This window comes from Gouania willdenowi, chromosome 21 (genome assembly GCF_900634775.1).
Source record: "Gouania willdenowi chromosome 21, fGouWil2.1, whole genome shotgun sequence".
Taxonomy (NCBI): domain Eukaryota; kingdom Metazoa; phylum Chordata; class Actinopteri; order Blenniiformes; family Gobiesocidae; genus Gouania; species Gouania willdenowi.
This window is the reverse complement of record NC_041064.1, coordinates 15,840,498-15,867,013: the sequence shown is the minus strand read 5'-3', so window position 1 is coordinate 15,867,013 and position 26,516 is coordinate 15,840,498. Positions and strand designations below refer to the sequence as shown.

The window sequence follows — 26,516 nt, the reverse complement described above, 5'->3', positions numbered from 1 at the left end:
TTCAGATGTATGTTTTATGTCATGTACACAGAGGAAATAAGGATATTATCTTCGACACCATCATGGGGTTGTGGAGCCTGTTCCAGTTAATAACCAGTAGAATAAACAAACATTCACCTACAGGAAACTTAGAGCAGGGGTTCTCAACCTTGGGGTCGCCTGGTGCTTTTGTTTTTTTTTTTTACCATTTTTCTGCAACTACACCAAACTTGCAAAATTTAAACCTAATTTCATCACTTTTTCTTGCCATATTTGTGCTCCTTCGCTACATTACACCGATTTTTGCCATTTCAACACCTTTTCTGCACGTTATTTCCCTACTTTGAAGACACTTTCAGCTCATGTAGCCCTTCTTACCACTTTTCCCACCTAAAGTCGCATATGTTGACGCATTTATGCACCTCTGTTCCCCCATATTTCATACTTATTTTTTTGCCAATTTAACCTCACTCACCATTTGTCATGCCCATTATTTGCCAGTTTAAAATAAATTATTTTCCGTTTTTGACCACTCTAATTTGCAACTTTTAACCAATTTCTGTGGTTTTTAAAATCCTAATTCACCATATTTCCACCATTTTTGGTCACTTTTAAAACATTTTTTTTCTGGAAAAAAAAAAGGATTTACATATTTAAGATGACTATAAACTATGGTATACTATATTTTGGGGGTCGCGGGCTGAAAAGTTTGAGGACCTCTGATTTATAGTCTAATCAAGCTTTAACTTAAGGAGATAAATAATTCATTAAATGATAAATCAAGGTTGCACAAAAATACATTTCAAGTAGCCTAAGAAAAGTCGATACAAATGTTTATTATTATGATTTTTTTTCCCAACAAATGTGACTTTGACACATTTTCTTGTATAAAAGAAGACATAATCCAAAAATCACACCTTTTTGCTGCAATACATTTTCACCTTTTACACATATGAATCATTTTTTTTTGTTTTCTGTAACAATGTCCTCTTTTTTCTCCTTTTCATCTTGTTTTTCACACACACACTTAAAAACAGCACATGTATGCCGAACCCTTCCCATCCTCCATCTGTACAAAAGAGGCACATGTGACATGAAAATGTGTTTACCACTTGTAAATACTTCTAAAGAGACTGAAACCTAACAACACTGTGTGTGAGCACTTTGACACTCTTGAAATTACACCACAACAAACCTCATTCATTAAGAGTCATAGATAACCATGATAAACAGTGCTCCAGCAGTTCATCTGAGGCTTTGGGCAGTGTTTCAGGAATGGTCGGTAGGTGGCAGTAGTGTGAAATTTGATGTAAAAAAATACTGACAGCAGAAATACTGACATTAGTGTGATAATTGATGCATTTTAGCATTTAATGCTTGGGGAAAATAGCTGTCTATTTAAAAAAAAAAAAAAAAAACAACTTAATACAATTTACCTCATATTTATTTAAACATTTTTTGATGATTTTGAGCGAAAACCTGATGTTTTTTTATGTCTGATGTTTTTTTTAAAACTACTAAGACATACCACATGCTAACAAGCGCTGCCAAAAGTTAAATTCAAGGGAGTTAACTACAATTATTTCCTAATTAAAAATAAAAAATAATAATTTGATGTGAAAACATCCAATAAAAGACCTCGATCCCCATTAAGAAATCCATATCAGCCACACACAACAATGTTGACTTGACACTGCACAAACACAAACATCATGAACAGTCACTTATGTTTTTGCATAATCTGTGGACTTTACTGTCAAACGATGCCTGAACACTGACTAATGTTATCTAAAATAATTCCAAAAACCTTGACTAAATAATTACAAATAGCCACTTCTCTTCCTTTCTTAGTTGTGCTGCTTTCAGTAGACTGTATCTTGAATAGATCTTAGCTATTAAGGTTTAAATAAATGTGCCTTGAGGCCTTTGGAATCTGTGATGTGGGCGCTCTTTAACCTTAAATATAAATAGCGAAACATTTACTTCTTCGGTTAGGTTTTAAGTTGACAATCCAAAGGCATAAAGAGAACAATTGTGCTTATATTTGTGCTATTTCATTACATATATTTTCAATTCACATAGGCTGACGTAGGAGAAACCAATTTTGAGTGCGATCAACCTCAAAAGTAGAATTTGTGAGAAAAAAATACCAATTTTGTAAACAAATGACTAGATGTTCTGATTAGGTAGTAAAATGCATTCTATCTACATTTGCAGTATATTTACTATTCTTTATAAATGCAGTGAAACGAGACTGTGTTGATTGGGTTTGCTACTGTACCTGGCTACAAAAGTTACAAATGTGTGTTGCAATGACCTCTGCATACTGCATTTCTACATCATGTCAGTATTGTTTCTATAGCTGCGTGGACATGACGTTATGAGGGGTTTGATTGGTTCATCATGCATCATCAAGTGTAGTGTGGTTTGGAGACTTTTGGATTTACATGACTCCTATAAAAGCAAGTCTGCACCTATTTACAGATTAGGAACGGTATGTAAACAAATACAGCACAGATAAATCAAGGTAACAAATGCTGACTACATTAAAATAATTATAACAATTCAAGCAATGCACAGTTTTGGTATTAAATGTATGTTGGGATAAAGTATATTCACATATAAATACTGTACAAAAGATTGATCAAACAGATTAATCTCATAAATAAAAAGTCACAGTGCACTACAATAAAAAATTAAATCCTAAAGTTACGTATACTGGTAAATGCTGAGCTTCCCTGTGCAGGCACGCACTGGCACATGCAGATAAAGAAGAATAGAGATTGTGAGTGTCCCCCTGTAGTGCATAGAGAAGTAACAGTACTATGCTCCGCAAGCATCAGGACAGAGAAATCCAAGGACTGTGTTGTGTCTTAATCCTACATAGACATAAGTACAAAAAAAAACGTACAAAAAGTCATCTTCAGAAAAATCTGTATCAGTTCACCGGCCTAATGCGTCGCTGTTAAACAGACGTCTCAGATTGGAGCAGCAATAAAAACTTGTGGGACTTGGGGTCGATGAACTCCTCAGTCACTCGGATGTAAGGGATGCTTTTAACGGTGACGGCTAAGTTGAAGTCAAGACACCTCAGCAGGAACTCAGATCCGTCCTTAAGTCCACTGGTAACAGAAGCCTCGCTGACCAAAGTCCACTGGTCAGCCATCCATCGCTCAGGTCCGTACTGCAAAGTAGGACCAGGGCTCAGATAGGTCTCTAGGAATGCCTGGGCAGTGTACACAAACAGGCAGAACATTAATAAATAATCTGCTGGGCATCACATATTCATAATATATGAAGAAACAAGGATTTAATCACAATCAAGCCATGATTTGCACTGCTCTCACTGGACTACGTCAGCTGTGGCTGCTACTGCGCTCACTTCAGACTGCGCGCAAATGACATTATGTGACCGAACCTGACCACCAGTTCTAAATATCCACCCAAACCCGACCCGTCCTGTGCCGTCAGGGCTTGGTCGGGTATCCATCATCTATCCACAGTATCAGCTTCGGCAATAAACAAACAGTTGATCCGCGTTCCCGCTGTCAATGGCTGCAGTTACACTAACCACCGTGGTGTCACTATGGAGTCTGATTTCTAAAGCAAAAAAAGAAGCACATATTTAGGCATTTATTTTGTTACATGTTCCCTGAATGAAATGAAATTCCTCGTCGTGACGATGATTAATTTGTATTTCTCAGATACCAAAGATTATAAAATGCCCCAAAGAGGTTAAATCATAATAACTCTCTCTTCTGTGAGCCCAAACAACAACAACAAAACTGACCTTAGGGCTCATGTTATTGATGAGGCAGAAGGCGAGATGCTTCTGGATGCTCTCCATACTGTGGCAGTGCTGCCTCCTGGTGGTACGGAGGTATTTCTGCAGAGCCCGAGCCATGGAGGGAAACACAGCCAGGGCCGCCTCGCGCACATCCATGATATCTGAGGGTGTTGCGCGTTCGTCCTCCTTCTTCATGCGTCGGACATGTGTGAAGGCCTCCTCCACAGCAACCACCAGTCTGACACACACACAAACACGTTTTTATGCATGTTATAGATTATTTAAATGTACTTTTGCAAAAAAGCACAATGTGAAAAACTGCAGTTGATGATTGCATCTCTGGAAAAGTCAATATTAATGTAAAATTAAATGATAAACCAGAGACCATGAATAAAATAATTAAAATACAAATGCCATGAGGAAACACCTAAAAAAACAGACCTTTATAAACTGAGAGCACATGTAAATCACACAAAAAACAGGAGACAAAGACAATTCACCAGCAAACACATTGTGGAAAAACACTTCTATAATAGTGCAGGGAAGGTAATCAGGGGATGAGAAACACCTGTGACAGCACAGCACACACACCTATGCACTCTGCACTTATACAAAGACACGACAAGGGGTAACAATGGAGGACTTAACTCAAACACACAGAAAGAAAACCAAACAGAAACCTACACTGAGTGCAATAAACACAAAACAGCCTACGAAACCCAGGTTGGGACAGATTTGCAATAAAAGAAAGCATACTACACAATCCAATAGATAGATACTACATCGTTTTATCAGTGTTTACATACAGCTTGAGAAAATTGTTTTTTAAAATGCATCCTTACAGTTTAGCTCAGCTGGAGTTGGATTATCACACTCGGATAAAGCTATCTTATAGTGCATGTAGACAGCATCTTGATAGGAATCAGTGAGCGTTCAGTGCATTCACCGCTTTTTCACCCAAATAAACCAATTTCATGCTGCGACAACTAAAGGATCTGAACATCTTAAAATACATGAACGGGAGTAAAACACGGAAAAAGATTTTCATCTGCTGTTATCTCTCTGGGTCAACCGGAACTAAGACTATACACATTGGCTGTGTTTGAAATGGCACACTCAATGAGTCTATTATGCCTGCTATATACTCTTAGTATGGTTAGAATGATTAGGATGATGACCATTTCCACTGAAGTATACGTCAAAGTTTCCCAAGATGTATTTCGAACCTATAATGATCAAAACCTGAAGCACACTGAAGCTAAGTGTCTCCGTTGATTCGTCCACCTTTGAAAGTTCTGAAAGCATTTTAAGCAAGAAAGTGACCAAGTAGAATATCAACATGTGCTCATTTAATACATAAAACTCGTGGAAACACCTTTTAAGGATGACACTTCAGAGACCCGCTATTGTGCTACTGACAAAACTTCCGGTTACCTTCAAAACAAGAGCCCTCTATACACAATGGTTAAAAACTAATGGAAGATGAGGAAAAATACTTTTGTTTTGAAAAGAGGATGTTTGAATTTAGGCTTGAAGCCGGTCCAGCACGATTTTACATTCTGCTCGCAATGCATCATGGGACAGATGAGTATGACTAGTGTTGCCACCGTGCATACTTAGAAAATATCCTGATATCGAATGTGAATGCAATACATACTCATTTTCACGTCAGACTTAGTATGAGTAGTACGTTAGCATGCCATTTCGAACACAACTTGACTCCGCCTTTGAAGGCAGAGTCAAGTTAACCCTTAATTAGATAGCTGTGTGCATGTAAACGCACTGATTATGACAGAAGGAAGGATAATAATCACGTGCGTAAAGCACTGGACCTTTGTCATCCTGAGGTTTTAGTCCCATGGCTCACCTGGCTCTTCGTTTGCGGACCCTCCTCTCGTAGTCGGCCTCTTCGTAGTACAGCTCATTGTGTGCACTGTCCTTGCGCTTGGCGGAAGCAGTAACCATAGCCCGTGATGGGTTTCCATTACCGGGCTGAGCCCCTGCCGTGCTCCCCGCCGTCGCTGCACCACGAGGACAGAAAGAGGCAAATTGGTTATGTCACTGTGACGTGGGGGGAAGCAGGACCTGACCCAGCAGTGATGAATGGCCTGTATCTGAATCTGAATGATCGGACGCCTGAGGTGTAGAAGACCATTGTATTAAACCCATCTTATCCTCTGCTGAACTTTGGAGAGATATGGTGAAATTTATGACATGTTAATCTGCTACTTATCTGACCCGCTTGGCTAGTCTCAGTCACTGAGAATTATAATGGAAACACTGAGATACGAGGTAATTTCCACTTGAAGAATTCACGTTTCTCCACATTCTGACGCAGAGACGTTTTTACTTGGAGGGGGGGGGGCTACACATGCAGTTATTTACACATCAAAGACCATCTGATCTGTGAATTTACAAGCTTGTGCGAGCATCTCATAAAACTAATACATCATACATTATGGGGTCCTCCCTCAGCTTTAGGGGGTGTCACTGCACTGTATAGCATAATAAGTGAACGTGTAATCCACTTATACAAAATGCATCAAAAGGCTGTTTTTTATTTAAAAAAGAGCAAAAGAGACAAACAGGAGCCAATTTTACCACTTGGCCTACATATTCATGCTACTATAAATGATAGGTGTGGTAAAAGGGGGAGGAAAAGGAAGCCGAACTGGGAGTGCGTGAGAAACCAGCGTTTGAGCTGATGAATTATTTAAGGTTGAAACTCCGAATCCCTTGAGGTCTTTCACTTGCCGATTGAGAGAGAAGAAGAAAGTATAGTGGGGGCGAAACATGCTCAGAGGACACATATACCACGCTGCATCTCTGCCTCAGGGATTGGAAAATCCACAATGCATTGCAGGAGGATTAATGGGTGGTGAGCAGATAACCCTTTTAGCCGCAGCGACGACGAGTGCTATTACAGGATCTGTGCCTTTGGGTGCATGGAGGCAATATTTTACCAATATATGTGCTGTTCAGTGGTTGGAGGACACACGTGTGTCTGAGAGTGTTCGCCTCAGGTGCTTCGTACATTATGTCATACATGGGGGGGGGCGTGGGGGTTCAGTGCAGTGAAGATGAGAGCAACTCAGCTGTGAAACCGGCAGCTTCCCGTGATAAAGTGCAGTGGCTGATGGGAAGGTTTTTTTTAGCTGTACTTACTGTCAAATAGGTATGTTCTTAGTTTGTTTCTAAAAGCTGCTCAGGGTGGAGAAAAAAACAACATCACCAAAAGAAAGCGAATCACACACATGGCTTACACAAATGCAAACCAATAGAAAGATTATATGGGATAAATATATTAGGAAAAGGGAAGTGACTGACCATCCACGTTGTAGACCTTTAACCCAGCCAGATGTTTGGCAGCACGGTGCTTAGAGGCAGAGAGCAGGGCTGGGTTATGTAGAGGGAAATCCCTGTAGTAATACTCCAGAATGGTCAGAGCTGCTTTTTGAATGCTGTCAGAGAAAAAAGAGAGAGGGAAATTTTAAAAATACAATTTAACTGAGAAAAATTGGTAATTGACCTGCACTAACAGCATAATTCCTTAAATAGTGACATTCATTTCCCTTAAAGACAAATCAAGTACAATCATACAGATTTATCAATGATTTTACATCTTTTAAACTTTACTCTGCAACTTGTTTCATTAGGGGTACATTTAAGTAGCATCATACACCTTCTGTCAATGATATATAGTAGGGGTGAGACATTACATTGTGCTCACGTTACGATGCCTGGTAATGGGCTCGCGATAACAATACGATATACAATTTGTGGAAAGGAAACAGACAAAAAACTAATTGCATTTGGAAAAATAACCAATTGTCCCCCCGCCAACTCTATTTTCTAACTATATAGACTTAGAAAATAGCAATTTTATAATTTGAAGTTTGAGTTTTTAGGTGTCATTCCAAAATTGGGCATAAGTGCAAAATGCATTTACCTGTATCATAAAGAAGAAGGAAGTTTTTCTTTCTTGTTTTTTTAAAGGTGCGGTTTCTTGTACCTATGGTGTTTGGTATATGAACCAATAATCCAACTTTATAAAGCACCTTGAATAAACCCATGGGGACAAATAAAGTGCTGTACATTGCATGGAAAATAAATAAAATACATTCAACACACATAAAGCACTGTAAAAACATTACTATAAAAACAATAAAAACACCGTAAAAACATCATATAAAAACAATAAAAAGTCAATATATATAATTCAGTCAACACGTTAAATGTTGTACACCACAGGAGAAATGGTGTGTTTTTAATATTACCAGTAGTATCACACACAGCATGTTTCCCCCTTTATCAAACATTATTCAGGAACCGATATGGCCTTGCTATCACATTTCAAAAGCTCTTCCCTTTCCTTCTAAGGCAAGGCTGCATATTAACCACTTAGGGATTTTCCAGCTCGCTCACCTGAGCTGTCCTATGTTGTAGTGACGTGTCTCTCCATCCGTGGAGCGGATGACACACACGCTGTAGCAGGGCTTAATGTGACGGAGCTCCAGCAGCACCACAGCCAGGTAGTGGATGAACAGCTGGGAATCCACGAGGGACACAGCAAACTGGACAATACCGTGATAGTCCTCGTCCTGCTCAGAGCACACCAGAGCTTCAGTGAAATATCACGAATAAAAAGGATTGGGTAACACTTTACTTGAAGTTTTATTTAGGTTTTTCTCATTATTATGACATGACACATTTCATTAGCATGAATAAGCTGTCATGAAGGCTGTCGTTAAGTGTCGTCCGTTACCCTAACCCACATGTGTCAAACTCAAGCCCATTAGGTCATTGAATTCGGCCCACAGAAAAAAGTAAAAATGACAGAGAAAACATGAATCATTGCATAAATTACCAAATATTGAAGTTGTAGTTTTCTTTGTCCCGCCAAATACAGAAATTAAATAAAATGACACAATATTTGGAGGGGCTTTTGTGTCTACATCACACGACTGCAGTTTAATTTTATTGCAAATTGTAGAAATAGCTAATTTTTTCTGAATTCCAAGCCTTTTCCCACAAAACTCGAATAAATTACAAAAATTGGTCACAAAATCAACAATATTTGAAGTGTTGATGTTGCAGGGACTGATATCTTATTGCTTGGATATTGTTGGTGCCTTCAAACTGTATATGTTAGTTATACGTGGAGGTGAAAACTCGGCCAGATGAGTGTTAAAGTGACACTTTATATCAAACTAATCTGCTGCCCACTTGAGCTCAAACTGCCCTGTATTTGGCACCTCAGCAAAAATAAGTTTGACACGCCTGCCTTAATCCTTCGTTACCCTAACCCCAAATTTAACCCTAATCCTAACCCACCACTAGATTCCTCCGTCTAACCCAAGAAAGGCCAACATAGCTCCAAAGGTGTCATAATTTAGCAAGCAACATTAATGACAGCCTTCATGACACCTTATTCATGCTAATGACAGATAATGACAGCGTAATGTCAGCCTCATGTAAAAAACTAAGAAGAATAAGAATTAAGAATAGCTACAGTATAAATCTTAGTCTCCAACCCACCTGTGGATCAAGGATCCGAACCCCAAAGAAGAGCCAGTAAGACATGGTGAGCAGTAGAGTGAGTGTGATGAGGAAGGCACGGTACACACACACCCTGGGCAGGCGAGCTCGACTCGGCCGCAGAAACAAGGCCCAGACCGCGACCAGGAGGATGAGGAGTTTGAAGGAGATGGAAAGAAAAAGACCTTCGCAGGCGGCGCCGCAGGCCTCCAGCCGGTCAGGCCACAAGACGGCGGGAAGAAGCACAAAGGCCAGAGGTGTGAGCAGCATCAGCAACCCCACGACTGAGCCCACAGCCAGCGGGAGGTAGCGGCGGAAGCCTTGTGTCCTATCCTGGACCTCCTTCCCCAGGCCCACCACCTCCTCCTGGGAGATGCTGAGCTCAGAGGTGCCCGTCACAGCGGTGGTGGTTTCCCCCCAGTTATCGTCCTTAAAAAGAAATCATCAAAAACAATTTGAAGCCTGCACAAACAAAAACTGTTCTATTTTTCACAGAAGAAGCAATAAACTATTATTCTATCAAATAGTCCTAGAAATAAACTTTAGAACTCTTTGTGGCTTGTTCCTTAGCGTCACTGGCTAAAAGTGAGGAAATCAGAGGTAAATGGGTCTCGTTTTACCAAAGTGAAAATACAGTTTCGTCCATAGCTAAAACAATCAATGACCACAATATCAGAGATCAAGACTTGCTTGACACAAGAATGCACGAGACCAAGACATTTGAGACTTGAGACTAAGTCCAGACCATAAAAATCAATTCTAAAGACCATGACATGGTGGATCATATAAAGATCATTCTCTCTTTCATTTTAGTTTTATTTTGAATACACTTAACAGACAGAATCAAAGAGTCTGCAACTCTTTTAAAGCACAACATGCAAAAATCACAAATCTGTTCAACTAAATTCTTGCAAAACATATTTAAAAAATCTAAAATTAACATGGACTTTTTGCAAGTGTCACAATCGGTGGGCTAACCTTAAATGTTTTAAGTAAAATTATAACATGAATTAATTAGGAAAAGTTTCAAGTGCTTCTTTATTATCACGTAGGGCTTGGCAAAACTCATATCTCAATATTTTTTCTAAAAATGGGGATATACAATATTAATTTGGACATTTTTAACACATGAAAAACAATTCTGGGTTAAATTTACAGATGCAAAATGCCACACAGGCACATTTATTAACAAACAGCTGCACAATATGTTCTATTTTTGGCTTTCACTCCAATAAGGGACAGCATGTGTGAGTGAGTTCTGTAGTGTGGCATGTTTAGTGGTAGGTCTGCGTTATGATGCACTCAGAAATCCATCTAACTGTGCTTCTCATGCTGTTCTGAGAAGTAACAAAAGCAGCAACACCTTAAATTAGTTTTTAAATAAAAAATAAGGTATACAAGTAAAATATATATTGCTATAGGCCAGTGTTTCCCAAACGTTTCACAGTCTCGTACCCCTTCAGACATTGAACCTGAAGCCATGTACCCCCTACTCCTGCACACCTAAAAACATAATGTAATGCAGTGTTTTTCAACCTTGGGGTCATGACCCCATGTGCGGTTGCCTGGATTTCAAATGGGGTCCCCTGAAAAGTCTAATCATAACAATAATAAAAAAAAAAAAATTCTGATTAAAATGTATTTTTAAAATGTTTTAATTATTACTCTTGTTTAAATTATAACACCACACACACACACACACGCACGCACGCACACACACACACACACACACACAAAACAATCTAAAACAACTGTATTCTTTCACTTTCTGAAATATAAATCTAGTTTAAATAAAATGGTGTATATTTTGTTTTACTTCGTGCACTAATCCTGGCAACAACAAACTAACAAACTAACTAACTATCAAAAGCTAATTCTAGAAAGATAAAAAAAAAGTCTCTCGAGACACCAAAAAATTGTGATATTAAAATGGTGTCACGACCCAAAAAGGTTGGGAACCACTGATGTAATGTCACATACAATGTAGCCCTACAGTGACATTTGTCTCTGACATTTACATATCCTGTTGAGGAACAATATACAATAATAAAAAAAAAAATAAAAAAAATTTGTAACCATGGGTTGTCGGCTAATGTGTAATTTGTAGTAATGCATAGAGGCTCCCGACATTTGGTCGATTTATATTCTAGTTTCCAATTTCTATTTTTTATTCATCAATTTGCGTACCCCTAGGGGTACCCGTACCACACTTTGGGAACCTGGGCTAAAAGCGATACTGGAATTTTCTATACCGCCAAAATAGAAATCTTAATGTATCTTAAATCTTGATAAATTGCTCAGGCCTATTATCACGTTAATGAAGTCAAAGAATAGCAGATCAGTTCTGGTCTCCACTGGTACTGATGGAAAATCCAGAGTTTAGCCAGTTCTGGACAGAGACACGATGAAGAACTCGAGGACTATAGCAGTAACAAGGATCTAACACAGTTTGAAATGAAGTCAGTGATGTCACACAGTGAGGCAGAATGGAGCATTATGAAATATACATACATACCCTCAAAAACATTCAAAATGATTGCTTATAATTGAGAATTACAGAATTAGTAGAACCTTCCAACCTCTACAGTGAGGTTTGAGCATTAGTCTTTTTAAAAAACCACGAGACGAATAAATTACTGATACGACAACTCTTCTCGACAAAAAAAATGTGCGAATGTTTCACGTGCCTGTCATTAATTCACATAATTAGCGATTCATTGTCACATCAAAAGTGACAACATCAGCCAATCACAGGACGGGCAGCTGCACAGGATGAAAACAACAATCTGACAGATAAGCCATCATGGCTTCACACACGTGTGCGTCATCAAACAGAACGTAGATCAATTACATGTGAGACAGGCTGGAATCAGCAGAAAGAAGATATTCCTAATACTTCTCACCACACTGCTATGGGGCCTATTGTAGTTACATGCGGATCACATTTCACATCCCATTAACATATTTTCAGTTGAATAGATGCAATTATTATATCATTTTTTCCCTTTTTCTTTTCATTTAACAGCCATGTTGGAGGAGGGGTCGCCAACGGGAGCCGGAAGATGAATGAGCACCAAAAGATATGAGGAGAATAGCTGAGGAGGGGGATGGCAGCGGGAGAGAGTGAAGGTTGTGGTGTGCAGCAGCGTTTCCTTTTTTTTTTTGGGATCTGCGTCTGATTCTAATGCGTAAAAAACGAGAGGTCAGCGATGTACGGCAGGTATAAAATCAGCTCCATTTAACGATGCACCTCATCTCTATTCTACTCACAGCTTTTCTTTTGCTCCATTCGACCAACCCCCCACTAACAGCCACTATAGCCTGACACTCAGATCTATGAATTACTAACATCATTACTGCGCTGCTTTAAAGTCAGAGCAGGAAGTAGCAAGATTGAAGTTATAAATAAATGCACCCACACCTGATATTGGACCTTCTTATCCTATTCTCAAAGGCTCACAGATGAAGTGGGTTTAAATTATCATTATTGTGCTTCAGTTTTGTTCTGTATCATTTTGAAAGATTTCGCCCACCCATGGCCCGTTTCTTGGACACATATTATAGTTTTCAGCATGATAGGGGACTGCTGGCATAAATGTAATAACAGGCATGAGGAGCCATGATGTGTGTAATTCACCTATCTGTCCATCTTACACCGACTTATTCTAACCATTGCTGCAAAGCCTGCAGCCTATCAATGCTTATTAAAGGCACAACAAGGGAAACACCTGCACATTCGCTGCAACTGTCAATTTAGAAGCTCCAAGGAAGCAAATGGTTTTTTACTGGACAATGGGTGAAAACAAAACAATTCCATCTTATTTGGATGCTCTTAAAGCATATACAGTACAGTACAACCCCTGGCAAAAAAATACGGAATCACCAGTCTTGGAGAATGAAAATAAGTAGATAACAGAAATGCCACAAAACTAAAGTCATTTCAAATGGCAACGTTCTGGATTTAAAAAACACTAAAAGAAATCAAGTTAAAAAAATTGTGGTAGTCAATAACAATTGCTTTCTTAGATCAAGCAGAGGGAAATCATTATGGAATCACTGAGTTCCGAGGAAAAAAATATGGAATCACAAAAAACAATCACCACTTTTTTTTACTAAACTAATGTGACTTAGGGCATGCAGCCTTCCTGCTTGGCAGCTTTCCTCTGACCGAGGGTGAACTTGGATTATGACGGAACATGGTGCCCAACAGCTCCCAGTGAACAGTCAAACACAATCACACAATGGCTCAGCTCGACCCATGTACAATTGAGATTAAAATGACCTTTCCAGAACTGGGTTGTTGAGGGAAATAACTATAATAAACTGTTACCATACATGTAATATGGCACTAATTTAAAACCTGCAAGCTGGTCGTGTGAAAGCTATGAGTAAGTATCCGTGTGTGAACATGTACATGTGTCTTTTCAGGCAAATATGCAAAAAAAAATTCTATTGACTCACAGGAACCAAGGACACCTTACTGTTTGCTGTTGCTACAGTTCACATTTGGAGGAAACTGAAGCCGTTGCCTCCTGGCAGAAAGTCACACAATGTGTGACAAAGTAGCACGATCAGTCTCAGTTTCAGGCTTGGCAGCATCTATGACTCTCACACACACATATATACAGAGCGCGCACTCAAACTGGATTAATAATAACAGCTTTAAAGTTATGTTTGGCGGGGTGGAATTGCTAATCTGTGAGAATGCGTTAATCTTAGCGACTAGTTAGAGAATTTATGCCATTTGTTCAACTTAACATCCCTTTATGAGCATAGAATGATATTTTTGCCTTTTGGACACATTTGTCTGCAGGACGATGGATTACAACAGCAGATCCTTTTACTCTGCCCACAATAGACACAGGCTAAAAAGTGGCGGTCAACTGTCAGTGTGGAATGCGTACTTCCAGCCAAATAAGGGGCCTGTATACCCGTTCCTCAGGTCCTTAAAGCCACTGGCTTCACCTCAGGGCCACAGGTGATAGTTCAATAGGATGGTTTGGAAACGTAGTACATCATTTTTTCATTCTAGTGTTTCATAAGAAATATGGAGGACGCCGTTGAAATTGTGCTTGGTATGTTTTTAAATGTGCACAGAACACAAGGTTCTCTGATCATGTAAAAGCATTTAACAGAAATGCAGATAAAGTGACACCAAAACCCCACAATGACCAAATATGTCAGCTTTTCACGTTTTCCCTGGGAATGCTTGAACTGATCATTAAATTTCTATATTGAATGAATCTTAAATTGTATTGTATGTGACAGGACTACACTGTATTACTGTTTTAGCACTGAAAAGAGTAAAGCTAGGTTCAGGCACTTTAAAAATCACATGAGTACAGACTACGACTACAGTGCGCACATTTGAGTCCATTTTCATTTCAATCGTTGGACTAAGTCAATTCCATGCATCCCACTCAGACACTGCAGCCTTTTCTTTTTTATTGATTACCTCATCTATTAGATTGCAGACATATTGTCAGCACGCCGTTCTGATTCCTTTATTCAATCAATTTCTATATGATCTTTTTCCTGAACACTGTGCATGTGTTCAGCTCTTTCTTTGGAATGTTTTGAAACATTCAGGGCCAGGATATATTCTGTGTCCTGTATAACAACACTGGTATCATGGTATCATTCTGATATATATATATATATATACGATGAATACTGTCCTTCTTGTCTGGCACAGAAACACAAGGAATCATGATCAAGACTTCTACTCATCTGTTTACAGGACTCCACATCCCACAATGCAAAGTGCAAAAATATCAACAAACGCAGAGTTTAGGGTGGGGATGTAAACTTACTTTCAAGTGGCGATTTCACATTTTTTTACATCTTTTTTTTTCTTCAAGCAAATGATCTTTGATTCATTGATCAATGAGGCCAACGCTATAGATTTATCTAGTAAAATACATTGTGAAAAACCAAAACAAGGCAAGAAAAATTGTATTTTTTGTACTTTTTGCTTGCCTAGCACACAGATTCAAAATAAATATACAATGATGAAAGTGCTTTCCTTCCAAGTAGGTCACAGACATTGTAAAGGCAGCCCCAGGGCTGAAGTCTTTATTCAGGTCTGTGTGTTTTGTTCTAAAAAGGCCCTTTTCCTGTAGCTACTGTCATTTGCCTAAATCTGTGTTATGTCTGACATGCTGGAATATACCCTACCCACATTTAAAATAGGAGTGGGTTAGCTTAGCCTTGGTTTGAAATCATTATCACTGCTGCTGCTAATGGTGACGATGCTAATAATGGTGATGAAAGTTTTGCTACAGACATAGTCAAACATTGGCCTCACATAATACAAAGATCCCAATGTATGAAAACTGAAACTCTGCTCTTAGATGAGGACACAAATGTGGTTTTAATCTTGTACACAATATAAAACAATACCCACTGAAACAATTAGGGTTGTGCATTGCCTGGCATCTGGCAATACGATTCGTATCCCGATACATAGGTCACAATACGATACGATACATCCTGATATTAAAGTATAAGGCGATTATTGAGATATTTTTTTTTATATATGACTTAAGAAACAACTAATCTGTAAATGTGTACATTCTGTATGAAATATATTTTATTGGCATATTTTACACTCAAAATATTGGCTTTAACATACCATGTGCCAACAACTTAAAATAAAAAAATAACATACAATCTGCCTGTGGCTTTAAAACCAACTTTGACTTTAGTGCAACATAACTTTAGTGCAACTTAACTGAAGAATATGCCAAGAACAACAAATAAATGCAGAAAGTTAGTACTTTCTTTTTAGATTTTATTGAAAAAACACAAACTGGTCAACATGCCCAGGTTTCAGTGCACTTCTTTGTGCAGTTACAATGTCTCCTGCAGTGGAAAAGACTTTCCTGGTTAAATAAAGGTAATAAATAAATAAATAATTAATAATCGATGTGGATGCATTTAGAATCGATCTGAGAATTGCGCGACGTAATATCACGATATATCACTGAATCGATTTTTTTTTCAACACCCTTAGAAACAAATATTTTATACAATAGCAGCTGCAATAGTCGACAGCTCTAATCGAAGCACTGGTTTTTGTTAAATGTCCGTTCTGCCTCTCGGCTACATCATCGCAGCAGTTGGCTCCTCTGCGTCTACATGTTCTTATAAGCACAATCAGCTTTCAAAGCCATCAGCCACACACACACACACACACACACACACACACACACACACACACACAGAGAGCGTAACAGCGCTATCTCTACAATTCCATCGAGGCCATCAAGAAGTCTGTAATCCTGTGACCTATTTGATCCTCTATCACCACTCTTTCTGTGTCAAGCAGCGGACGGCCAGCTGTGGCAGCACGGCTTTATAAGTTCACAATCCAAAGTTCATTTGCGGATTATTGGATATTAGTCGGCCTCTTTAAACAATGACGAACAACCGCATTCAAAATGTTTTCATTATTGTAGAAAGTGACACCAACTTAATCCAGTGATAGAAATGTAAATTAAATACCTGAGCATCATCCCCTTGATCCACTGAAGGTGTGGGTTCTCCAGGCAGCGGCTCCCCATTATGAACTGGTGATTCTTGGGATGGTGTGTCGGGTGGATTGATGATGACGGATCTCTCAGAGCGACTGCTGTCTTTACTGCTGCTGGCTTTGTGTCTCTCACGGCTGCGATCTCTGCAGAGAACAAAGAAGCCCAAAGAGTAAACAACTACCGTGTTGCACATGTATCCTCTTATTCAGATCAATGATCTGTATTAGGTTTTCTTTCTTCAACAGCCTCAATGCTGACGTGGAGTTTCTCAGTTGCACAAGGGTAGAGTTGGTGTTGTGCACCATGGGAACTGGGTCAGCAAATAACTTTTTAATGCTGGTATTTCCAATGATCTGGACATTAGTCAATTTCTTTCTTTCATCACCTCAATACATGACTAGATTTATTAACATAATCAATAACCCTGATAGATGTAACAGACACTGCTCTGGATGCCAAAAACCTTGTACTCTCTCTGACTCCCTTCTTCTTCTTCTAGTGCTTTCCACCTACAGTTCAGACTAGAGTCCAGGGGTGGGGGTATGACACCCCACCCACTCTTCACCATTTGCTGGTTTTGTGATAACCAACATCATGATGGGGGTGCCTTCCAAAGACCTTTGTTTCCTAATCGTTGTCTTCCACGTCCTCGCGTCAACTCCTTTTCACGATGCTGGTGTGTGTGTGTGTGTGTGTGTGTGTGTGTGTGTTGGCACATTTTCCATGTCTAGTTTCTCCAATATTTTTTCTCCACAAGCATTCAGGTTACAAGCTAACATTCTGACATCCGAACCTTAGCTCATAGAATCATTGTAGAGAATCTGACAGCTACAAGATGATTTATGCTCCGTATTGTGTATTTGCACACTAAATAAGTTACTATATTGCTGCAACTAACAACAACACGGAAGCATTGAAGCTGTTATCAAGTTATCTAAACACAATCATGTGTTTTCTTACTCATATCCACATACTTATCCGTACCGTGGACAACTGCAAACTGTTTCTTTATGTCTTATTTCCTCATTTAATCTTTTTGGGTCACATGGTCGATCCATGCATGCTTTACAGCTAAATCACAAATAAATAAATAATACAAAAATCGAAAAATTTCAAAAACACTAAAGGAAAAGCAGATTCCTGGATGTAAGCATGGATGTCAGGGAGAGATGGAGAGGACTCAATCACTGAAATAGGTTACAGCCACTCAGCTGTGACGACCCTAATCCATGAGCTCATTCCATCTCAATTCCTCGCTTGTTCTCCATTTGACATCATATATAATATATATGTCATCTGGTGGCCACAACACATTTCAATTTCAAACTCAAGATAAAACCAGCAAGCAAAATGGCTTGAATCCGTTAAAACCACACTGTGAGAGCTGGCATGTTGATCATGTTAAAACACGGTCATGTCATGAGTGCGGCTGTTAGGCAGACACAGCTGAAGGAGCAGACATGAAACATACCCGTGTCGGTTTGATCTCCCGGAGCGACTGGAGTAACCAGAGTGGGTTGATTCAGTGTCCATCCCTGCACACTGATGGTGGTTGGGCAGGAGGATGAGGGGAGACTGGCCTTAGCGCAGAGAGGGTAAGTTGGCAGCAGCTTTTAGGAAGGGAAATGGGTTGCTATGGAGACAGGCCTCAGGAATCCACTCTGACTGACACACAACCCCACCGCGTTGGTTATGGCAACCACACAGACCTGAAGGAAAAACAGAAGAATCCAACAATAAACAGAAGAATCCAACAATAAATCAGATCTTTGTGCACTTCAGGAATGATTCAATAATGACAGTGTGAAAATTCATGGTTTAGACTTAATATATCTACAGTTTTACTGCTCTGCACACTTCAGTTACAGGATGGCATCTATGATGAAATGCTAACTTAAAATATGACTTTAAAAGGATCAAGAAACATCAGAGTTCTCATTTCACATCTTTCATGTGATTATATTGGTGAAGCTGGAGTTCAGTAGACGCAAACGTGAGTTTTTCCTGTAAATGACATCATGCGGAATTTATTTTAAAGGCCATGGAAGAAATGCTGGAAAGAGTGAACTGAGTTTATAACAGTGCTATTAAATTTTTATAAGATGCTCGGCCTCCATGGCTGCAGCCTAGAAAACCACACGCACTGAAACTCTTTATTTTCTTTAACCCAGAATCAGCAGGAGTTAAAGAAATAAACATTTATATTCTGTGACTTTAACTTGCAATCCTAAATGTATTTTCTAATCCCTTCCTAAACAACTTGATTTTGAGAAGCCAAAGGCGTTCAAATAATTATTTCTCTAAAGTAAAAAAAAAAAAAAAAAAAATCAGGTATCAAGCATTGGTGTTGTACTAAAAAGTGTGATTTAATGTTGTTTTGGGAGAATTTAGGGTGCAACTTGCAAAAAAAAAAAAAAATTGTTAAATAAACTATTCAGGAAGCTTTAAAGGCCTGTTGTGAATAATTTTATAATCACTTTTCAAGTCAATGTAAATGTCATTACTTCATGTTATTGTTAATTCACATATCCAGGACGTTTTTCATGATATTCATATAAATATGTCATGATCACTACTATTACATCTTTTATATTACATCTGATATCATGTTTGTACCAATATTTATATATTTATACTGTACAACAATTAAGCTTTAGCCAATGCAACAACATTTCATTCCCAAACGCACTGCTTTCATATTTATGAAATGACAGTAAAATAAAGTCTAAATCTATATGATGTAGGGCTGCACGATTTTGACAAGAAACCTCATTGCAATTTTCTTGACAGATATTGCGATTCCGATTCGATTTACGATTTAAAAAAAAATATTTTATACATTTAAATGCATATGCGTATTATTTATTTTTTTTCCCAAATTCTGTTTTCCACATCATTTTTTTTTAATTTGTGTAGTTTTTGGCCAGGTTAGACGGTGTTTAGGTGGTGTTTGAAGCAGCCACCGGTCAAGATGAGAGTGGGGAGGACATTTCCGTATAAAAAAAACATCCTTTCCCTCACGGTGACGACGTTTAAACCCGATTCTATCCATTTCCGCTTTCAACGGTCGATTCCGTTTTCATTGTTTGATTACCGTGATTACTTCAGCATGGATTTTATAGGGCCCTAGTGTAGTTGTTAGTGCACTCAGAGACTCGCTGTAGCAAAACAAAATAAAAAGAGACTCGCTGTAGTGCATAGACGCGTGTGTCCTGTAAGCATCTCTGATTGGCCAGCAGCCCAAGAAGGCGGTTCTCGGCATTGTGGTAGTGAAAACCTTAATATAGATGCAATATTGTTCAGCCTTAATATGTTGTGCTTTGAGTATTGCAATAATGGCACAAAATGTTCCTTGTCACTGTCAAAGCTGTGCAATTTCTCTCACAGAGAGTAAAGATAAGACAGGAAAAATATATAACGACACAACCGCACTTACGTCCAGTTCTGCGGATGATAAGAAAAGAGTTTTAGCCTTTAACACATTAAAACAGTTGGTTCTTTAAATATTTTGTAGGAAATACTATTGTATCAAATAGCAAACTTGCCAATATCATGTGAGCTGAGTGAAAAAAAATGTGACAACATACATCAACATTTCCCAAGTGGGTACTGAAGAAACTATTATTATATTATATAAGCATATTTAACACTTATATAAACTAGCAGCGGAACGCACATGACTACAACTCCTTTTAAATTCACATTAAACACATGCACATTGGCAAGTTGCATGTGTGTGCAGAAGACTGTTGTGTTCATGTTGGTCATTTCTGACTAACACACAGTCTCTTCATGCATGTCGGCTAATGTTTGCATGAAGACGTCTTTGTGCTTCAACATTAATGACCGTTTGTTCATCAGACCGGTCCCAGCTGTCCGCCTGCCAGCTGTTGTCCTGACAAGTGATCGTCAATTACCACACACAGCACCTCCTCTTTGTTCTTAATTAGATTTTTCTTGCTATTGTTTGCAGACTGCATGCCATATTATAGCCAACAATCTAATATAAATAGTAACATTTGTCCTTCGGCAAATCCTTATGGATTCTGAATTCGGTAGAGATGATGTGCTAAGAGGAGGACACTGGTACACGGTAGTTGCGTTAGGATGATTATTTTGATTGTCAATAATGGAGAAATCAGACAGTTTTGAGAAGATGATCCTGTGTATCCTACATTGTTGGATTATTTATATGACATGTGGGATTATTAGGTGTGGCAATTATGAGGAAATGTAAAAAGTCTCCAAGGGTGCATAAAAACAAACCCAAGTGGCTGAAAAGTGTTTGGATCTGTGCAGGCTAATGAGGCCACAAGTGAGTGAAGATGACGTCACACAATAGAGGTGGGCAACTAATATGACAGCAGGGCCGCAAAAATGTGACTGTCTGACTCAAGGGGCAACGTTATAAACATTCCTGTCGACATTTAGAGAAATAACAAATTTGAGCATTAATACATAAAAGAAAAAAGGGTTTTGTCAGATTTTTTAAATCATTTTGTATATTTTTCCCCCATTTTTTTCTTCTTCTTCTTCTTTTTTCTTCTTCTTCTACAATGACGGCTGCATGTGACTCCCGGGTCGCCAGTTGCCCACCCGTCATACAAGGCCATGCTGCATATTTTCTGAACGTCAATAAATAATGAGGCCTACATACTTTCAGAAATCCACATGAATGTGTCACATCCACATTCAAACACACCACAGAAAAGTTAGATGCTACTTGTCATCCTCAGCCCCATCTCTGCTGCATCCATTGTTGCCGCGGCAACAACCGCAGGCAGGAGGCCTTATCCAGCAGTAATAATCAATCAACCCTACTGAGAGTCAATTTGTGTCATACACTTACGTGTGTGTGTCTGTGTATGAAGGGGCTCCATGTGGGGATGGCACAGTGAGAGGTTCACCAATAGCAGACAATGGCCTCTCTTCACACCCCTGCCTCTGTGCGGTTAAATGAATATGCCATGCCATTTGAATAAAAGCTGTTAACCCCCTGAGTGCTGATCTGTAAGTGTGTGGCAATGGTATTTGGGCCAAGATCTCATCGAAGCCACTCATCCACGAGACGAGCAGGAAGAGGCATAGTGAACCAGGCCATGCAGAAAATCACTGCTAGGGGGTAAGAAAAACTATCAATTACATCTTACGATAACTATGAATAAAGCATGCAGGAATGACAACGTGGATGGGAACTGTGCAGCGGCAAGCCTCGTCTGAGTCAGTCCATCGAAAGACATTTCAGTAATCCTCTGAGAGGCAGCCTGTGGGGAAGAAACACTCCCCAATGAAGTGCAGTTGGATTGGTGCACACTGTTCTGGTTGGCTGCACAGAGAACAGAGTCACAGGGGCAGAAAGTGACACTAATGTAAAACAAACAATCATTAATGTGTTTGTTTAGTGGATTAAAGCTGCTTCACAGTAGGGGTTACTGTAGTTATACACGCTTCTGACACACTAAAGGCCAAACATTAAGAATCCATGATTTATTCTTATTTTTTTTGTCATCTAAAAAACAGCCTAAATGTTACAAACACAGAAAGTGTACTGTGACACACTAATGCTGCGTTGGCACCTTTTAATGGTTCAGATCAGTCTCAGCTCGTCTACAACACATGCAGATGTCTGGTTTCCATGGTATCTGTGCCCTCCCTCACATCCATTAAACTCATATAGACCCTGCCCTGGTGGCATCCAGCCATCCACCTCCAGATGCTACAATCACTCTGTGCATTTTCTGGTTATTCATCATCGTTTGATATTTTTTAAAGCAATCTGCCATTTCCAAGCCACAATGAAGGATCGTATCTCAGCCAATCAAATGCTAGCACCACTGAAATGTTGGTTCTGTCAGTGAAAGAATGTGGAAATATAAAGAGAATCAATAATAAAAGTGACATGTTTGACTGTTTATGTACTTCTGTTGTTAAGTAGTGTCAGTCGACATATAAATATATGAGTTCATGGCATGCAGAAGAACACTTTACTATTTTGCACTTGATCTTCAGTGTGTGGATGTCTATCTTACTTTGTGCACCATAGAGATAGATACAAATGTATTTTGCATGTAACCATAGCTGCTACTGTGGTATTGTCATTACCATTTTGAATATGTTCAACATATAACCTCATGTAATCTAGCCTTATTGTCATTCATACATTTGTATTGTTATTTATTTGTTGCTGTCATTGCTATTGTTTTAGATTAGATTATACTTTATTAATCCCACAATGAGGAAATTCTCGTGTTAAAGCAGTGAAAAGATAAAACAATCCTATATGCAGAAAGGACTACACAAAATAATAATAAATATTATACAAAATATGTCAAAAAATGGGGAAACCAGGCACTCCAAAACTGAAAACAATACAAATGAGGAAGAAGATACGAAGAAACCTTTATTGTAATGGTCAAATAGTTCATTAAAATGAATGATTTGGTGATTCAAATAAAGGCTTTTTAGTATATACTTCCTCGTTTGCATTTTTTCAATATGGAGCTCTTGGTTCCCTTATTTTTTTTTTGGACTAATTTCCCCCCTGTTTTTCCAAGAGCACCCAAAACTGCTATACTTTAAACACTTTGAGCAGCCAGTCAGCCAATTGCATTTATTATACAAAATATGCTTCAAAAAGACACAAAATAGAAAATATTTTAACAATAAACAATAAACCTATGAGTGAAAAACAAGATATGCACAGTTGAATTTTAAAGTTTCTTGTACCACAATCGCCAGAAAACTGGATCTAACGTAGGGTACACACGCGTTTTTGTCTTTATTTTCTGTAGCCTGTTCCAGTTAAAGTCATGACCAAAGATAGGGACACATAGCATTTATTCCTTCAATCAATGTGATTCACACGATAACTCCGCTTTAACACGTGTTTGGATTGTTAGGAAGAAACCTGAGGAACCAGCCAAGACCACACATACTGTACATTGCATTCTTTAAAATTAAAAATAAACACACATGCAGGCACATGTACAGTACAAACACTGGACTGAGTGGCAACAAAAAAAAAATGCCAATAAAGTGAACAAAACCTCTTTGAAATTGACACACTGTGTGCCAGTGTAACCCTGCCTTAAACTCCAGATAACCTGCAGGAACAGCTGCTCATGACCATATTATGTTACTGATGGACTGGAACCCCCTCATTTGATCCAAAGACAGGAACCTGAAGATTTGATATAATCTCAAACTTATTTCCTGTGCACGTCTTGCTTAATGAACTTTGGAATTGAATTGTGAGCAACAATAGGTTCAGAAAGTCCACCTGTGACCCGTGAGTGGATCAAATCTCTGCCATCCTGCTGCTCATTCCCAGTCCGTCTACACACCCACGGGGTAAGAGGAGAAAGGTAAATCCTGACACAGCGCTCTGGAATGCAAACGTTCCCCTTCTAGTCTACTCAGGTGGAAAGAAGAAAAAAATAATAATGCAGGGTCGAAGACAAAAGATAGGGCTGAGAGCAAAGAGATACCTGAGTGTCAGAGAAGAGCTTTCATGTCTGTTAACTCTACTGGATAATGCATGTTCTCTGGTATCCAAGCATCTCCTCGTGCTCATTAAATGTACATGTATCGCTGTACTGGTGAAATAAAGCAACAAAACACACACAAACAAGCTACCAGGGTCGGGGTCAATTATAATTGTAATCGCACAATTGATAATTAATTACAATTATAAATGGAACTGAAAAAAACTGTTGCTTTCGTACGTAAGTAAGTAATTTATTTATAAAGCGCTTTTCGCAGATAAAATCACAAAGTGCTGTAAAGAGCTGTGGGGAAATGAATACAATCATAAAAGCACAATAAAACATGGGTGCGTATACATCATAGGAGCAGCATCATAAAAGGATAAATAAAATAATTTAAAAACCAGTTAATCCAGTAATTAAATTGTAATTCAGTTTACATAAATTGACTTTGTAATTGCCATGAAAATTCTACTAAAGTATTAAATTAAATTAAAACCTACATTTTCATTGATTAGGAAAGTAACCAATAAATGAGATGATAGATTTGTTTTTAGTGTATTTCACAGCTGATATCATTAGAGATGCTAACATAAAGCTAACACAAGAGGAAGGCGAGGTTAGGTTATTTATTTCAGGCTCGGTAATTGGGATTTAATTGTAATTTAACTTTAGTAATTGAGAACTGTCAAGGATCAACCGTAGCAGTGGAGGCAGTCAATAAGGAAACCAGGCTCCGGGTTTTGATGCATCAGTTTTATCTGTTTATTTTTTTTAGTTTGCACCACTAGCGCCGTGTACTTCAATCTCCATTCCACTCCCTACTGAACAGAATGAATGTCCTTATATACAGGTGTACCACTAATTAGCCTGTACCAAGCATGTGGTGACATATAATGTGCATATTAAAAGTACAACATAAATATTTACACAAACACTTCCTAACAGACATTATCACAAACACTAACCCTGTATTAATATCATTAATCTTATTTACATCTCCTAAATTATTAAACTACATATTTACATTGAGCTACACACATCCAGCTCCCCTGTCTTTCCTCTGGTCATGGTTCCTCCTTAAAGTGCAGGCAGAATCCCACTTCTTATTATAATTGACTCTTTTTTTAAATTACAACAGTTCATAAGTGTAACAGTCCATAAGTAACGTCACCTCGTCGTTACAAGAACATAATTATAATGGACTTTCTGATGATTAAAAAATAAATAAAAATAATTTAATTTTAATTGGAACAAATGCTGGTCACTGTAATTTAATTGTAATTGAACATGGGTAATTGAGAGCGTAATTGTAACTGAAAAATGTAATTGACCCCAACCCTGCAGGCTACAACTTTACATGACTTGCATTGGATTAAATATGGAAACCACACATTGACTTCCTGTGTCCTCCATCAGCACTGATCCATTATAAATAAGGGTGTGTGTGTGTGTGTGTGTGTGTGTATAAGTGCTGACAGCTTGTGTGCAGCATCATGACTTGGAAACATCACCCACAGGGCCACAAGCATCCAGTCACTGTTACACCTCATCCAGCTGTGTGCACCCCTGTGCGCTCTCCCAGACAGATGTGGATGGATGATGGCGGCGCGCACCGCCCTGCGCGCACGCTCTCAGACGCCCCTCAATATAAAGGAACGGGGACATGTATAATCTCATCTCACAGACATGGATGCCTTTTAATCTGATCGTATTAGGGTGCTGATCGGAAACACACACACACACACACACACACACACACACACACACGGGAAATGATTTCTATGAATATGATTAATTACGCACGGACCGCACGGCTCATAATTACGCACAAGAGGTTGAAGAATCGAGTCCAGCAAAGGTAGATGATTAAGATCTAGGATGAATCTGAGTCATGAGGATACATATATATACACATATCTATACATATATATACATATATATATGATCACCAGCAAAGGCGGTTAAAGTCATTAGTGAGAAGCGGTTTTACTGCAAAGCCTCGTGTTACCCGGAGAAACACACACATATAAATGTCATTTTGTTGCATTTTCCTACCTTTTCTTTCCTTCAAACGTGTTTCATTTTCCCGTTTGTGTCCGACGAGCTGCTGCTGAGAGGCACATCCCTCACTAGAGCCTGGTCATTGTGGTGAGCAGGACCTGAAAGGAAGAGGAGAAGGACTGATGTGGA

General features: G+C 38.8%; 1 protein-coding gene across 1 annotated transcript; it reads right to left on the bottom strand.

Moving 5' to 3' along the window:
- Positions 1-1,420: 1,420 nt before the first annotated feature.
- Positions 1,421-26,516, bottom strand: vangl1 (VANGL planar cell polarity protein 1). Its single transcript, XM_028436041.1, has 9 exons — positions 26,382-26,516; positions 18,311-18,548; positions 16,811-16,982; positions 9,305-9,733; positions 8,192-8,367; positions 7,094-7,227; positions 5,634-5,787; positions 3,770-4,004; positions 1,421-3,205 (listed from the first exon to the last, which is right to left on the bottom strand). Exons 2-9 carry the CDS (start codon positions 18,370-18,372, stop codon positions 2,945-2,947), a joined length of 1,623 nt encoding a protein of 540 aa, XP_028291842.1. The 5' UTR covers positions 18,373-18,548; positions 26,382-26,516; the 3' UTR covers positions 1,421-2,944.

Bases quoted from the DNA above. Each gene is read 5' to 3' on its own strand.
- vangl1 (XM_028436041.1), bottom strand. From the start codon at position 18,372: ATGGACACTGAATCAACCCACTCTGGTTACTCCAGTCGCTCCGGGAGA. The intron at 7,228-8,191 runs GTGAGCGAGCTG...TTTCTCTGACAG, and splicing joins TACAACATAGGACAGCTCAG to CATTCAAAAAGCAGCTCTGA. The intron at 4,005-5,633 runs GTGAGCCATGGG...TGTGTGTGTCAG, and splicing joins GTCCGCAAACGAAGAGCCAG to ACTGGTGGTTGCTGTGGAGG.